Raw genomic sequence first — 17,387 nt, forward strand, 5'->3', positions numbered from 1 at the left:
AGCGGATCATCTTGATAAAATCACCCAACATAACCTGCCTTTGGACTCAGGCCATGGAAAGATTCAGAAAAACCCATGTGGTCACTTTTGCATTTTAGGACAATTGGAAAAGGCACAAAGACCTTTTTATCAAACCATCATCATATAGTCTACTGCTCATTCTTTGCATTTGGATTGTCAGTTTCCTTTCTGGTTGTTTGCTATTTGTCATAGTGGATAATTTATTGACCTTTCTTACAAGAATGTGCAACAGAACTGACCAAATTGGTCAAATTCTTAGCTCTGTCTAAGAATTTGACATTGTAGTAATTAAAAGTAATTTTAATTAGTGGCTGCAGAAATTGTAATAATTTAAAAGTAATTTTAATTAGTGGCTGTATCAAAGTTACAAGGGAGTGGAAAGAAGATAAGATAGTTCCATTACATAAAAGTGGCTCCAAGACAGAAGTAACTAGTTACGGACCACTTTGTATCTTAAGAGTAGCATTTAAGATATTGGAAAAATTAGTTAAAGGTACAGTTAAAGAATTGTTGAATAGGACTATGATACTCTATGGTGGGCATTAACAGCATTGAAAAAGGTAGGTTTACAATGCTTGCTGTAATTTACTCACATTTTATAATAGAGTTACAGCAGGAGTAGATAAATGAAATAGCTACACCATGATACTCCTGCACTTTGCAGAGGCACAGAGTACTGAATGGAAATATATTTCATGAGTTGGAACAAATGGGAATGGAGATGAGACTGACGGAATGGATAGTGAGATGACTGACTGACAGACATCAGAGAATAGTATATGGAGAATTACTTTTAATTAACGATATAGAGTATGATTTAAGGGGAAGAGGGATATTTAGTTGTTTGCTGATGATGCAAAACTGGAGAGGGCAGTAGTTGATAAAGGTGATGTAAATATTCTGAAGGTTGATTTAAATAAATTGGCATTGTGGGCAAAAGATAATGGTTGTCCATTTTTAACTGTTATTTTTCTGGAAATAACAATGTATACTAAAATATTAATTATAAAAACTTTAATTAATACTTTCCTGTATTTATGCCATCATCAGGAATCACAAAAACAATGATACAGGGTGTTCGGGATAAATTTGACATATTTATAATTAATTATATTTTTCCGTAAGTTACATGTATTAACACACACTTCTCTTCATTTAAAAGTTTGGACCCTTCTTCATTCATATACAAGATGTCAGAAAGGATGGATAGCTGGAACCCACCTGAATCATGGAAGAGAATAACTTGTATCATGATGATTCGTGCCCGCCATCAAAATAAGGATATTACGACTGCTGCCCAATGCTCCCTGAATACAGTAAAAACAATCAGGCATGAACTAGAGACTTGCAATGGTGACTACGAGGATTTAGCAAGAAGAAAGATCCCTAGCAGACGATCTGATTGCGTTCGTACAGCAGAATTCCTCGCAAATCTGCAGGAACAGGTGTTAAAGAACCCTGGCATTGGAATTCGGGCTTTGTTCGTGGAGTTGCTAACTGTAGTCAAGCCATGGATAACAAGGGTAGCCAATGGTAGGCCGTATGTATGGCAGCAGGATTCGGCCCCTTGCCACACCTCTGGGAAAAGTCAAAAATGGTTGTCTGAAAATTTCTACGACTTCACCAGTCCAAATGTTTGGCCTCCAAACTCCCCAGACCTTAACCCCATGGATTATTTTGTATGGGGCGCAGTTGAAAAAGACACCAATCGCACTTCCAGTAATACAAAAGCCCAGTTAATGGATAAAATTAAAACAGTTTTTGCGGCCCTTCCCAGGGAGACTGTAGCATCAGCTTGTTCGAGGTTCCGAAGCAGAATTGAAGCTGTGATCGATGCTAATGGTGGTTATTTTGAGTAAATCTTGTTGATAGTATTGTAATTAACTCTGCCTGTAATGTTTTTTTGTCAATTCATTAAATTTAATAGATACAAAGAAGATTATCTTTTTCCTTACGAAACTGTCAAATTTATCCCGAACACCCTGTATGTGCATGCAGGCACTAACACTGGGCAAATGATGCTGAAGAAAGGCAACAAAAGTAGGGTCTAGAGTCCTAAATGGTGTCTGCCCCCCAAATAGTGGGCTGAATTGGATAGTCTTGGCTGTTTGGCGATCTTAGAATGTATGCTTCCCATATTTGGGACAGTCTCATGCCCCCAAAGTTCTTGAGTTTTGAAAAGATTTTCAGCCTTAGCCAATTGAAGAAATAGCCTTTCATATTTGTATTTGCTGCAGTGTAATAGAGTGACCATGCTCTGCTGAGTGGGTGTATTGATGGAACTAGATGTAGTCCTTGTGTTCAGAAATTCTGATATTTGCATGTTTGGCTGTTGCAGGACAGTTTGCATACATATATGGCTATGTATATATGGCTCTAAAAGGTGGCACACCGTTTGGCAACTCCTATAGGTAGAGATGACCTGCTAATGCTTCTGCCTGGTATCTCCACTTGGGCCTGGCTCCCACTGAAGAGATCTCAATAAAGGTGGAAACTAGTCTGGGTAGTGGCCCTTCCCTTAATGCATGACATTAGACATATCCGCAAGGAGATGTGTTTTGCATTATAGGAGATACTGAGATAGGAGTGTTGGTAGCTTGCTCCACCTTTGCAATGAGTTCACTGGTGTTGTACCACCTTACCCCAGTCCTGAAGATATTTTCAGGTGCAAACTTTGTTTGCTCACACTTCGATAAAGGATTAAACTAAATTTATTATAGTCTAACCAAGTATAAAATAAACTTTTAACATCTTTTTCTAAATTCAGAGTAATTCAATAATAAGGTGGCACACCTTTTGGCAACTCCTATAGGTAAAGATGACCTCTCCATTGTTTCTGCCTTCATATCTCCACCTCTGGGCCTGGCTCCCACTGACGAGACCTCAATAAAGGTTGAAACCGGTCTGGGTAGTGACCCTTCCCTTAATGCATAACATTATACATATCCGCAAGGAGATGTGTTTTGCATTATGGGAGATACTGAGATAGGAGTGATGATAGCTTGGTCCACCTTTGCTCCAAGTTGCCTGGTGTTGCACTACCTTTCCTCAGTCCTGAAGATATTTTCAGGATAAAGGATTGAACTAAATTTATTATATTAATTTTATGTCAGTCTTATAGAATCCCTTTAGTAACATAAGTTTGTATCATGTCTTCTCTTTTCCACCTACCAACTGGACTTTGCAACCTACATACTGTCCTGTCATCAGGTTGGTCACTTGTCTCTAGATTCTCTTCATCCCCAAGAAATCCAGATAACCAAATCAATGCACAATAGTCAAAATGTAGCCATATCAGCTTTATAAAGAGAGATAATAACCTACTTATCTCTATTTGTGTTCAATGTCCAAGTAATCCTTTAAGCTGTTTTGCTAAGTTTTATTATTATTATTATTATCAACCCAAGACTCCATGGAGTCAAAGACTCATCTTGGAGGCCCTTTTGTCATACACACAGCTCATCATACCATGCCTTAAACACACTCAAATTCTCTGCAGCACACGCTCAATAAGGCATTCCAATCATTCACACACTGTATGAAAGCTTGCTTCTCATTTCTCTGTTCACATCCTCCTTATACAGCTTCCAGGGATGACCTCTGGTTCTCCCCTGATCTCCCACCATTTTCTATAAAACCTCTCCAACATTGATCCTGTAACAACCTTTTACTAACTTGTTGGTCTCTATCATATCTCCTCTCTTCCTCCTATCCGCTAGACTCTGTAAATTGCATCTTCTCAACCTTTATTCAACATTCCAAAGATCAGAAACTACCTTAGTCAGTTGTCTCTGGACCCTTTCCAACATCTCTTTGTCCTTTTGAAAACTAAGTGACCAAATCTGTGCACAGTAGTCAAACTGATTAAGTGTGCACACTTAATCAAAGCCTTATACAGTGGTTCAAGAATCTCCTTACTTCTACAAGTCAGTATCCTCTGCATCATTCCCAGAATTCTTTGTGTTGTCCTTATAATTTTGGTAATGTGTTCCCTAAATTTCAGATCCTTATCCACTATCACCCCAACATCTCTTATTTCCTCCACTTCCAATAATATATCCCCACCAAGCATAAATTCTACATCCCATCTTTGTTTCCCAAATTTTAAAACCTTATTTCAAAACCTTTTGTAGTATTCCCTTGGAATTTGTAACTCTCTGTCCACCAGATTCCTTAGCTTCATCAGTTGCTTGCATCTAGTATTGTCAATATAACTGTATGCAATCTTTTTATTGCAATTTGCTTTTTATTTGCATCTTACATTGCCACATTAAATTGAAAACCATTATCTTTTCTCCACACTACCAATTTATTTAAATCATCCTGCAGGATTTCACTTCACCTTTATTAGCTGTTGATCTCCCCAGTTTTGCATCGTCATCATCATCAGCAGACTACTCTATACTACCCCTTAAATCATTCGCTATATCATTAATATCATTAATTTGATATATCATCAAAAAAAAGTCAGTTACATTTGCTTCGGGAGGTGTAGGAAGCAAGGAATCTGGACATCCTGATGGATAGGGAACTAAAATTCATGGACACATTGCAAAAATTGTAAGGGTCATCCAAAAAATTATAATGCAAAGTATGCTGATATGTATGGATAAGGAAGTAATGGTTACACTCTGTCAGGTACTAATTAGGCTTCATTTAGATTTCTGTGCACAGATCTGGTCACCTGGCTTTATTGGTTATAGGGTAACATTGGAGAGAGTGAGTGCAGAGACGAATAACTCAAACTGTCTTTGGAATATTGAGTATGAGGACAGATTGAGGGAATGTGCTCTTCAGAGCTTTGCAGATAGGAAGAGGAGGAGGGGTGATATTATTGAGATGTAGAAGCTGGTGAGAGAAGCCTACTTAATAGATACAGGAGACTTATACATATGCAAGAGTACAGTTTCCAAGGATACAAAAGCATCCCTAGAAACTGTACAAGTGTTATGTGAGTAAAGAGATGAAAAAGAGAGTTTTTGCTTGTGGGTGGTGAGTGCATTACCAGAGTGGGTACTGAGTGCTCTAACATTGTGGTCTTTGAGTGTTCAACCTCCTGCGATGAATCTTCTGACTCCAAAATTTATGAATAGTTAATTGTAATTGCTTTCAACTTATAAAATTTCATGTAATTCAAGCTACTACAGATGATCAGATTATGTGTATTGGAATGAGGAATCTTGGTTTTATCCCAGCAGACTCTGTCAGTATCTTGCCAATCAAGTCCTGACAGATTCCAGGAACTTAATTTAATCCTGGACTTTTAAAATTATACAATAGAAATCTCAGTCATTCAGATTAATAATCCGAATGTATCTATTCTGAAGTTTTGGAAATAATTACAATTAACCTATTCATATATATATATATTTTTTATTCATTTATGTAACTCTATGTTGAATTGAAAAAACTAAACAGATTTCTCCTTTGAACTATAGTGTTCTACTATTTATTCAGCTGTGACTGTAACATGAGCAGTATGACCAAGATGTGAGTAATTAACATTCAAAACTGACATGCCATGTAATTTATGTCAATTTTGAATATTGGAAATCAATCTTTTATTCTCACTGACAATGACCTTGTAACAAAATTGAAATCTATAAGAATAATAAATTCTGTTTACTTTTTTTTTTTATTTATGTGTGCTAGCTATTATATAATTCATAAAAATGTTACCTTTTATTCATAATAATGTTAACTGTTCTGCAGAGATTCAGGACTTTTTTAAAATCAGTTTAAAATATCGACTATATCAATCTTTTCATATTAATTTTGATAGAAACAGCATTAAAACAAATAGATAAAAATACACCACAGTCTTCAGATTCAGCTGGACAGCCAAAGCCAGTGAAACGTTCTTCCAGAGAAAAAATAGAAATAAGTAGTCAGAATGGAAAACCTAATAATATCTCAGCACCCAAACTACTCAACACACCTGCTGTTATTTCAGGTAACCAACTGAAATCTGCCTTTATATTACATATAAACTTGTCATTAATTACATATTTACTTTGTATATTGTAACTTATTTGAAAATGTATATAAAGTATTTTAGTGCCAAAAGACTTCTAAATTTATTTTCATGATGAAAACCTTGATTCTGGATTTGCTTTATTATGACTGAGAAAGCCACTGATAAAAACAATCCAATATTTACACTGATTCAAAAATAAAGTCTTAATCAAAAGCTTTTTTTTTTATTAAAGCATTCTGAAAACCAACTTGCATTATATAGAATGAAGGCTCCTTTGAAAACTGCTAGTTTTAAGAACATGGTGTACTAGCAGTAAACCTAGTGGCTGAGTGGATAGCATTTCCACTATGCCAAGAAAAGTGGATTTGCTATAAATATTTACATCAGTGTACATAATTATGTTCATGCTTAATGAAGGTTTCCAACCTGTCATGGGTGGGATTTTCATAAAAAATAATAATAATATTTTTTATGAAATATTAATATTTCATAATAAAATACTATACATAAATAACACTGTTTGCTCCCTGAAAGGTGCTTCATTTCATAGGAATTTGCTTTAGAGGATAAAAAATTAGTTTAAAATATTTTTAAGCAATAAACATATATTATTATTATTATTATTATTATTATTATTCAAGCCTCCATGGAGTCAAAAGACTCATCGTGGGAGGTCCTTCCTAAGAACATAAAGTCTGTCAAGACTCATCGAGGGGAGGTCCCCCCCTAAGAAACACAAAGTCTATCATACCACTCTTTAAACTCATTGACCGTTCTTGCTCCCACCACTCCATCAGGCAATGCATTCCACGGTTCAACCACCCTCCATGCAAAGAAACCACTCCTCACCCTCTTGCTCACAGTTTCCTTTCGTAACTTCCAGGTATGGCCTCTTATCATCACTCCTTCCCGCTGAAAGGAAGAGAAAGGAAAGTTCTTCCTCTTTCAACCAAGAGAAAGAACTCCCCAGTGTCAACCCTGTAACCACCTCTCAACAGTTTAAAAGTCTCAATCATATCACCTCTCCTTCTTCTATCCACCAAACTCTGCAGTTCACATGCCCTCAGCCGATCCTCATAACTATCCTTGTACAGTCCTGAAACCATCTTTGTCATCCGTCTTTCTTTGTATCCTTTCCACAGTTAATTTATCCCCTTCAAATCCTTGGGACCAAATCTGAGAACAATAGTCCAAGTGTGGTCTGATCAGAGACTTATACAACGGAATGATAACCCTCTTATCTCTGCAGGTCAGTGTCCTTCTCATAATTGCAGCAATCCTCTGTGTTACCTTCACCACCTTTGCAATATGTTGCCTAAACTTCAGGTTTCTATCAGTCATCAACCCCAGATCTCTTGTCTCCCCTACTTCCTCCAGTATAACTCCTCCCATAGAGTATGCAGCATCCCATCGATGTTTCCCAAACCTCAAGACCTTATATTTTGCTGCATTAAACCGATAACCCCATTCATTTGCCCATCTATCCAGCTTATTTAAATCCTCTTGCAGGGCTACCACATCTGCACTATTACTAATAATCCTTCCCAGTTTCTCATCATCTGCAAACAACTGAATATCCCCTTGCAATGTCATTGATATAAAGGTTAAACAATATAGGTCCTAGTACTGAGCCCTGTGGGACCCCACTTGTAACCCTCTGCCTCCTTGAAACTGCTCCACCATACACAAATCTCTCTGATACCTATCAGACAGCCACTCCTGAATCCAGTTGACCAATCTGACATCCAGACCCATGTGCTGCAACTTAAATATCAGCTTATCATGTGGCACCCTGTCAAATGCCTTTGCTAAGTCTAAGAAAATTGCAGTATATGCCTTTCCCTCATCTAATGTTCTTGTAACTTTATTATAAAAGGCTAGCATATTGCTAAAACAAGAGCGTCCTTTCACAAATCCATGCTGACTCTCACAGATAACATTACCCTCATCTGCCCAATGCTGTATACGGTCCCTCATCTCCAAGATCTTAACAACTACTGATGACACACAGACTGGCCTATAATTAGACACTTCCAGTCTGTTACCACCCTTATGCAATGGTACTATCTTACCTTCCTTCCATTCCATGGGCACCTTTGCTGAAGCCAGACTTTCATTGAAATGCCAGGTTAAAGGCACTGTCAGTTCACTAGCACATTCTCTCAAAACTCGTGGTGAAATACCATCCAGTCCCACAGCTTTACTGACATCCAGAGTTCTCAGTATTTGAAACATGCTCTCCTCCTGCACCTCTAAACCTCGAACCTGCCCTATCCCTCTAGTATTAAAATTTACTCCTCCAGGATGAAATACACCAATAAAGTGTTCATTGAACAATTCCACTATGTTCTCTCCACCAGTCACTCTATTCTCATTTTTATCACACAATGTCATTCATCCACATTCATTTCTCCTCCTACTGCCCACATAGCTAAAAGATTCCTTAGGATTTTCTTTAGATCTTAGGGCCAATCTTCTCTCATATTCCAGTTTTGCTTTCCTTACCACACTAGTCACTCTTCTGGCCTGTGTCTTATATTCTTCATGCATCTTCTCTTCACCTGTCTCCGTATATCTCTTCCATAGCCTCTTTTTCGCATGCAATTCCTGTTTAATATTGTTTGTCATCCACTTTACTCCAAATTGTGTCCTCTTCTTCACTCATGGTATACAACTTACCATTGCTGCTAACAAATATTCTTTCGCAATTTCCCAAACACTAATGATATCCCGGCCTTCCAGTTCCTCCCTCCATGAAACTTCCCGAAGTTGACGTCTAAGACTATTATAATCACTTGCATTATAATTCCACATAAGTTCCTGTGTCTTTGATACTCCTGCATGTCTATTCATTTTCCAAGTCAAAACCATATGGTCACTCTCTCCAACTGGTGGGAGAGATGTCAACTCAGTTATTATCAACTCTTCTGATGCTATAACCAAATCCAAAACTCTTCAACCTCTTGTTCCCTCTGTTACATGTTGCCTAAGACATTTGTCCCTCAAGGATTCTAGAAATTCCATTCCCCTATTGCTACATGCATCTTCCTCTCTCCACTTTATACTACTGATCTCCCATAGCAATCATTCTTCTTGCACTTGCCAAACTTAGCTGTCTAAACATTTCCTGGTCCCCATCCTCTGCACTGCTGGATCTGTAGCAACACCCCACTAAATATCCTGTCTTTCCTACCTCTACCTCACACTACAGGGTGTTCGGGATAAATTTGACAGTTTCGTAAGGAAAAAGAAAATCTTCTTTGTATCTATTAAATTTAATGAATTGACAAAAAAACATTACAGGCAGAGTTAATTACAATACTATCAACAAGATTTACTCAAAATAACCACCATTAGCATCGATCACAGCTTCAATTCTGCTTCGGAACCTCGAACAAGCTGATGCTACAGTCTCCCTGGGAAGGGCCGCAAAAACTGTTTTAATTTTATCCATTAACTGGGCTTTTGTATTACTGGAAGTGCGATTGGTGTCTTTTTCAACTGCGCCCCATACAAAATAATCCATGGGGTTAAGGTCTGGGGAGTTTGGAGGCCAAACATTTGGACTGGTGAAGTCGTAGAAATTTTCAGACAACCATTTTTGACTTTTCCCAGAGGTGTGGCAAGGGCGCGAATCCTGCTGCCATACATACGGCCTACCATTGGCTACCCTTGTTATCCAGGGCTTGACTACAGTTAGCAACTCCACGAACAAAGCCCGAATTCCAATGCCAGGGTTCTTCAACACCTGTTCCTGCAGATTTGCGAGGAATTCTGCTGTACGAACGCAATCAGATCGTCTGCTAGGGATCTTTCTTCTTGCTACATCCTCGTAGTCACCATTGCAAGTCTCTAGTTCATGCCTGATTGTTTTTACTGTATTCAGGGAGCATTGGGCAGCAGTCGTAATATCCTTATTTTGATGGCGGGCACGAATCATCATGATACAAGTTATTCTCTTCCATGATTCAGGTGGGTTCCAGCTATCCATCCTTTCTGACATCTTGTATATGAATGAAGAAGGGTCCAAACTTTTAAATGAAGAGAAGTGTGTGTTAATACATGTAACTTACGGAAAAATATAATTAATTATAAATATGTCAAATTTATCCCGAACACCCTGTATATGTTCTGAAAATCATTTGTCTCACTTCCTTCCAAAGCCTCCACTCTTAGAGGACATAGATCATCACTTATCATAAGCAGTACCCCACCACCATGCTTTCCCCTCCTATCCTGACGAAAAATGCTATACCCAGCAACTTCTATTCCTGTTGTTATATCCCCTTCTGTCAACCACGTCTCAGTGATCGCAATAATTTTTGGCCAGGCTGATGCTATCTGTGCCACCAATTCCTCTTCCTTATTCCAGATGCTCCTGGCATTAGTATAAAGCATATAAATGCCATTGTTTCTATACCCAGCTTCATCCCTTCTAGACTCCACCGGGCTCAGTGTTACCTGACATCGTCTCCCTTCTCCCAAGTATCCATTCCCACAAGAGGCCACCCCTGCTATAATCCTCCCTGGGACACACTGACTCGTTCAGAACAGCAATCTCTCCAGATGCCTACATCATTCCTCATTCAAATGTAAACGGTCTCTCACATACAATTCCTCGCTTTTCTCAAATGCACTCCAAGCATCCACATATACCAGTCCTCTCTTGTCACACATTCTCGCTATTATGCCATTCAATATCACCACTCTTCTGCTCAGTTCATCATTATCATACCAAGGCAACACACACACACTATTTTTCCTCTCTCTGTCTTCTTCTGTACAGTCTCAAGCAAAAATCTCATATCTCTCGCTGCCTGACTTACATTACCACTCAAATGATTTGAGTGATAATGTAAGTCAGGCAGCGAGAGATATGATTCCTACCATCACAATCATCTCATCCACCCTTTCACTTCTCTTAATTGCTATAGCCACTCTTTCTATTGTTCCTCCTGACAAACACTCCTCACACATCCTATCTTGAACACCACGGATCATTGCGTCGTCATACATTATACCTCTTACCATTCTCTCTCTCCTGTTGTTTCCATTCTCTCCTCTTCTTTCATTCCCATAGGTCTCTCTCATTCCCTCTCGTCTACTGCTATTCTCTCTTCTAGCATTCCCATACCTCTCTCTCCTACTGTTTCCATTCTCTCCTCTTCTAGCACTCCCATACATCTCTCTCATTCCCTCTCTCCTACTGTTTCCATTTTCTCCACTTCTAGCACTTCCATATCCCTCTCTCATTCTGTCTCTCCTACTGTTTCCATCCTCTCGTCTTCTAGCATTCCCATACCTCTCTCTCTCATTCCATCTCTTCTACCGTTTCCATTCTCTCCTCTTCTAGCACTTCCATATCTCTTTCTCATTCCGTCTCTCCTACTGTTTCCATCCTCTCATCTGCTAGCATTCCCATACCTCTCTCTCATTCCCTCTCTTCTATTGTTTCCATTCTCTCCTCTTCTAGCACCCCCATTCCTCTCATTCATACTCCCTAAATTCTCTCTCTCCCTTATTCTGATTTGCCTTGCATTTATTTTTTCCATTCTCCTAATCTTATCTTTCATACTTCTGCTCTCATTCACAAGACATTCCACCTCCTCTTTCAGCTCATCTATCTCCCTCTGCAGGTCAGTCACTCTTAATCTAAATTCACTCTCCCAAACAAAACCATCTCCTAAACTTTCACAGTCACTCACACCTTCCACACTATCAACTACTATTTTCTCATTCATATATATATTTTTTTCATTCTCTCCTATCACACTACTTGTCTTCCTACATTCATTCCCCGTTCCTGGAGCAACAAGGTCAGATATCGATATTTCTAATGCACTTATTTCCTCCAACTGCCTGCATTTTGCGCACATATGCTCTCCGCTCTCTTTCACAAGCCACATATCCAATTCCCGAGACACACACATGCAGCCGGCCACAAAGTCCCTTATGATATTGTTTATAAATTATTATTATTAAGAGAGAGACTTCCAGGAGTCAGAGACTCATCGAGGAAGGCCCATACTACATGCACCAGCTATCATACATATTCTTGAATTCATTCACACTGCTTGCACAACATCCAATGGCAATCCATTCCAACCATGCACCACCCTATGTGAGAAAAAAATAGCCCTCACCTCCTTCTTGGCAGCATTCATCTCAGCTTTCACAGATGAATGCCCTCTTGTCCTTTCACCACCCTCCATAAATTGAAAAATTCCATCAAATGAAAGAGATGGAATTTTTCAATTTATGGAGGGTGGTGAAAGGACAAGAGGGCATTCATCTGTGAAAACTGATGTATGAAAACTGATTTGAAAGTGATGTATGACTTTCAAAGAGTCATACAGGATGTATGACTCTTTGAAAGAGTCATACATCCTGTATGACTCTTTCAAAAGTTTCAATCATATCACTCCCCTCTTTCTCCTGTTTGCTAGTGTCTGCAGTCTACAAATACTCAATCTAATCAGTATTCCATAATTCAGATATCATTTTTAACACTCTCCTTTGCACTCTCTCCAATATATCAGAATCACAATGGAAAACAGGAGAACCGACCTGAGCACAATAGTCCAAGTGAGGCTATCAAGACCTCATACATGTGAACATTCGTTTCAGCATTGCAGTTATCTTTTGAGTTGTACTTGCAATCTTTGCTACATAGCCCCTGAATTTCAACTTCCCATCTACTAACACTCCAAGATCCCTAGCCTCATCAGTTTCTTCAAGCATAATCCCACCGACATTGGATATCGAATCATGCCAAAGTGTATGACTTTACATTTACTGACATCCATTTTCCCATGCCCACAATTCCAGCCTATTCAAATCATTCTGCAAGTACTGTATATCAGCAGCATTCCTGATTACCCTACCTATCCTTGCATCATCAGCAAATAGCTATATGTCGCTTGTCTATCTGTCAGTCAGCCATCCTCTTTTCCACACTGATATTCTATAATCCAAACCCATATTCTCCAATTTATGCAATAGTCTACCATTCTGTATTCTGTCAAAAGCCTTAGCAGAATCCAAATGTATCATGGTATCCATTCCCCCTTGTCTAGTTCAATGGTAACATTGTTATAGAATGTGAGCAAATTGCTAAAACATGACCTTCCCTTAGTAAATCCATGTTGCTCATTGCAAAGTAGAGATTCACTGTCAACCCATTTCTGAATGCAAGCTCAAACCAATTTTTTCAAAATCTTCACCACCACTCCTGAGATACTAATTGGTCAATAGTTGGATACATCAGCCTTTGCACTCCCTCTGTAATGGAGTTACTATACATTGTTTCCATTCCTGCAGAATCTTCCCTGTTCTGAAACTCAAATTATATAGCCTGATCAAAGGAACAGCCAGTTCAGTTGAACACTCTTTTAGCACACGTGCTGATAACCCATCAGTCCCTATTTGCTGAATTCTTATTCAGTTTGTGCAACAGCTCTAATGCCTCATCCTCATAAACCTGAGTTTCTACATCCAGTGAAGAAGTAGCAGTGAGCTCAGTGTCACATACACCAGGTTGATAGTGTTTAACAAAATAGGCACTCATTAGTTGAATAACTTCTTCTGCATCTGTAACCCTCATGCCATCTGCATTTAGAAGAGTTATTCTTTTATATCATTCTTTCTTTTACTTGCAGCATATTGATAGAATTCTTGTGGGTTGTCTTTAGCATGCAGAGCCAGTTTCTTTTCATACTCAGACTTTGCTTTCCGTAAAACAGTTGTAACTATTCTAGCCTGATGCTTATAATTTTCATAATACACATCATTCTTATGCACCCGGTGTTCCTTCCACATCATCCTTTTCTTATGGATCTCTTTTTAATAAGGGTGCACATCCATTTGACTCCTACCCTATTTATTCTTCGAACTCTCGGGACACACTCTGATATCACATCATTTAAGTATTGTTTAAATGCCTTCCATGCACTGTTGATATTCTTCCCATCCGGCAACATCCACTGAACTCAGTATACTCCTTAATTGGTCATAATTTCCTGCTTTATAGTTCAGCATGTAACCTTTTCTGAATGGAGCATTCATAAACTTAGTCACTTCCCAAGTGATTACCGCATGATCACTGTTACCAACTGCAGGCAGAATAGTTACATCTTTAACTGAAACACCCCCTGACACTATAATCAAATCTTACACCTTTGATCTCAAGTTTCTTCTGTCACATGCTGCTTGAGGAAGTTGTCCTGCAACAGCTCAATAAATGCATTTTCATTCTTTTTATGAGATTTATTGCTACCCAATCAATATTTGGATAATTACAGTTTCCCAATATGATTACTCTTTTTGCACTCATCTTGTCTATTTGGTGATGAATTTTTTCATCATTAGCAACCGATCCACCAGGTCTGTAACAACACCCCACTATGTAATTGATCTTGTTAGATTCCACCTCATACCAGATGGCTTCAAACCCACTGCCACATGAAATGCTGTTAGTAGTAGTACCACAATCATAGGTCTCAACTCTAACTGGATTCAAGTCATCCGATATCATTAGCAGCATGCCCCTTACTCTCCTATCCTGTCTATCCTTCCTAAAAATAGTGTCCCCTTTACACTCAGTACCAGTTAGTATGTCTAATTCTGATAGCCAGGTCTCACTAATTAATGCCTACAATCTGAGGTCCCAACATATTGACTAAGGCAACAAACTCTACCCCTTTGTTTCTACTACTTGTAACAATTGTGTACAGACATAATAATCTACCTCCATGTTCTTTTGTCTGCAGTCTCCATGACACAGTTGGACAACTTGCAGATCTCTGTTCTTCTCTAATGACTTATACATATAGACATCTTTGCACAAGTTTGATGGGTCCGAACTGGACGAACACAAATTCGGACTTCTGGAATGTCGAGTATGAGGAAAGATTGAGAAGATGTAATTTGCAGAGTCTGGTGGACAGGAGGAAGAGGGAAATATGATAGAGACCTACAAGTTAGTAAAGGGTTGTTATAGGATCAATGGTGGAGAAGTTCTACAGAGAATAGTAGGAGATCAGGGGAGAACCAGAGGTCATCCCTGGAAACTGTATAAAGAGGGTGTGAGTAGGGGAATGAGAGGCAGTTTTTTTCATGCAGAGTTGTGAATGATTGGAATGCCTTGCCTGAGAGTGTGGTGTCTGCAAGGAGTTTGAGTGTGTTTAAGACATGGTATGATGAGATGTGTGTGTGATAAAAGGACCTCCCCGATGAGTCTTTGACTCCATGAGGTCTTGGGGTAATAATAATAATAAATCGTTCTCTCCTCATCAACATTTCCATGACAAAGCCCATTCCCATCATTAACATATTTATATAACATTGTCGCTCTTACAGTCACATTCTTACCATTCCTCCCTTTATAATTTAGTTTCCCTGACTCTCCGTGTTATCTCTCACTTTAGGTATTAGTTTTTCTAGACTCCTGATACCAAATGCATTAAGGTTTAGGCCATCCTTCTTATACAAATCCAGTCTCCCCTCGAACTCCCTCCACACATCCAAAAACTTGCATCCATTCCTTCTACACAGTGTACACATTGATCTTTGCACTTCTGTGTAATGGAATTACCATACATTCTTCCCATTCCTGCAGAATTTTTCCTGTTCTGAGACTCATATTAAACAGCCTGGTCAAAGGAATAACCAGTTCATCTGAACGCTCTCTTAGCATATGTGCTGATATCCCATTAGTCCCTATTGCTGAATTCTTATTCACTTTATGCACCAGCTCTACCTCATCCTCATACATCTAGTGAAGAGGTAGCAGTGAGCTCATTGTCGTGTATACCATTGATTCTAATAGCAAGGTCTCACTAATGCCTACAATCTGAGGTTCCAACATATTGACTAAGGCAACAAACTCTACCCTTTTGTTTCTGATACTCCTAGCATTCATGTATAGACATAATAATCTACCTGCATGTTCTTTTGTAGACTTTTGTCTGCATGATACAGTAGGACAACTTGCAGATATCTATTCTTCTCTAGTGCCTTATACATGTAGACATCTTTGCACACGTTTTGATTCGTACGAACCGTATGAACACAAAGTCAAAAATCGTTCTCTCCTTGTCATCATTTCCACAACAAAGCCCATTCCCGCCATTAATGCAATTATATAACACTGTCTCTCTTAGACTCATATTCTCACTATTCCTCTCTTTATAATTTAGTTTCTCAGATTCTCTGTGTTAGACGTGCAGGATGGCTTATGTGTTCATCATACATGTTGATTATTTTTAATGGTAAAGATGAGAACACAGGCTGATAAGAAAATAACTATGTATTAACTTATTGCTGATATTTTGTTGGTATTCTATCCAGCATCTTCAGACACAAAAATGGTTTGTCACTGTATGCGAGACAACCATAAGCCAGTATAAGAATGGGACTAGTATGAACAATTGTAATGTGCAACACAAAGACTAAAGTCCTAATTAGGCACTATCTATGTTGAAAAAATAAAAAAAAAACACAGAGAGAGAAAGCAGATATTAGTTTGGTCTTAAGGTGATTGTCTCCCAAATCTTTGGCAAATTTATACAGACATACTTGATGAGGTTTGGAGTTTGTTTCAAGGCTTCTGTTGATTCCAGGAACAATCTCTCTGACTTTGCAAAGCTTCTGTACAGCACTTTTGTTTTTTTCTAATCGATCCTGTGTATAGGGGTATAAAGCATGGTCTAGCTATTGGGAGACAGTCATCTTAAGACCAAACTAATACCTGCTTTCTCTCTCTCTCTGTTTTTTTTTTTTCCCAACATAGATCGTGCCTAATTAGGACTTTAGTCTTTGTGTTGCACATTACAATTGTTCATACTAGCCGTTGTCATATCGGATTGTGATTGTCTTGCATACTGTGACAAACTCTTTTTGTGCTCTGCTCTGAAGATGCTGGATAAAATACCAGCAAAATATCAGCAATAAGTTGATTAATAGTTATTTTCTTATCAGCCTGTGTTCTCATCTATACCGTTAAAAATAAACCTTAACTGGTCTAAAACTAAAACTAACAACTGGTCTCATACCAATTATTAGTTTTTCTAGACTGCTGATACCAAACACATTCAAGTGTAGGTCATCCCTCTTATACAAATCCATTCTTCCCTCAAACCTCACATCCATTCCTTCTACACAGCCTATACATCGAATCATTTGCCATCATAATCTTCTTAATTCATTTTTATCATATTGAGGTAAAATACCGATCATTTTCACTTTTTCACTCTTCATGTTAATTGTGATAAACAGGATTGCAATGCTTAATTTAATTGTTAAAACTGTATTTATTTATTTAGTGTATGTTTGATACAAGAGCTGGGATCTTCACATGGCCATTCAGCACCATCATAAGATGGTGCTGAAT

At 38.4% G+C, this 17,387-nt stretch overlaps 1 protein-coding gene across 1 annotated transcript in view; it reads left to right on the forward strand.

Moving 5' to 3' along the window:
- Nucleotides 1–17,387, forward strand: part of LOC150108263 (protein Aster-B-like) — a 227,862-nt gene that overhangs the window by 129,589 nt on the left and 80,886 nt on the right. Inside the window, exon 7 of the mRNA XM_090415712.1 lies at nt 5,804–5,974. Within this exon, the coding sequence (XP_090271838.1) occupies nt 5,804–5,974 (171 nt within the window). The remainder of the gene's footprint in view (nt 1–5,803; nt 5,975–17,387) is intronic.

The sequence above is a fragment of the Typopeltis vanoorti genome, chromosome 3, assembly GCF_054136105.1.
Source record: "Typopeltis vanoorti isolate ZY-2024b chromosome 3, IOZ_Tvanoo_1.0, whole genome shotgun sequence".
In the NCBI taxonomy this organism is placed as follows: Eukaryota; Metazoa; Arthropoda; class Arachnida; order Uropygi; family Thelyphonidae; genus Typopeltis; species Typopeltis vanoorti.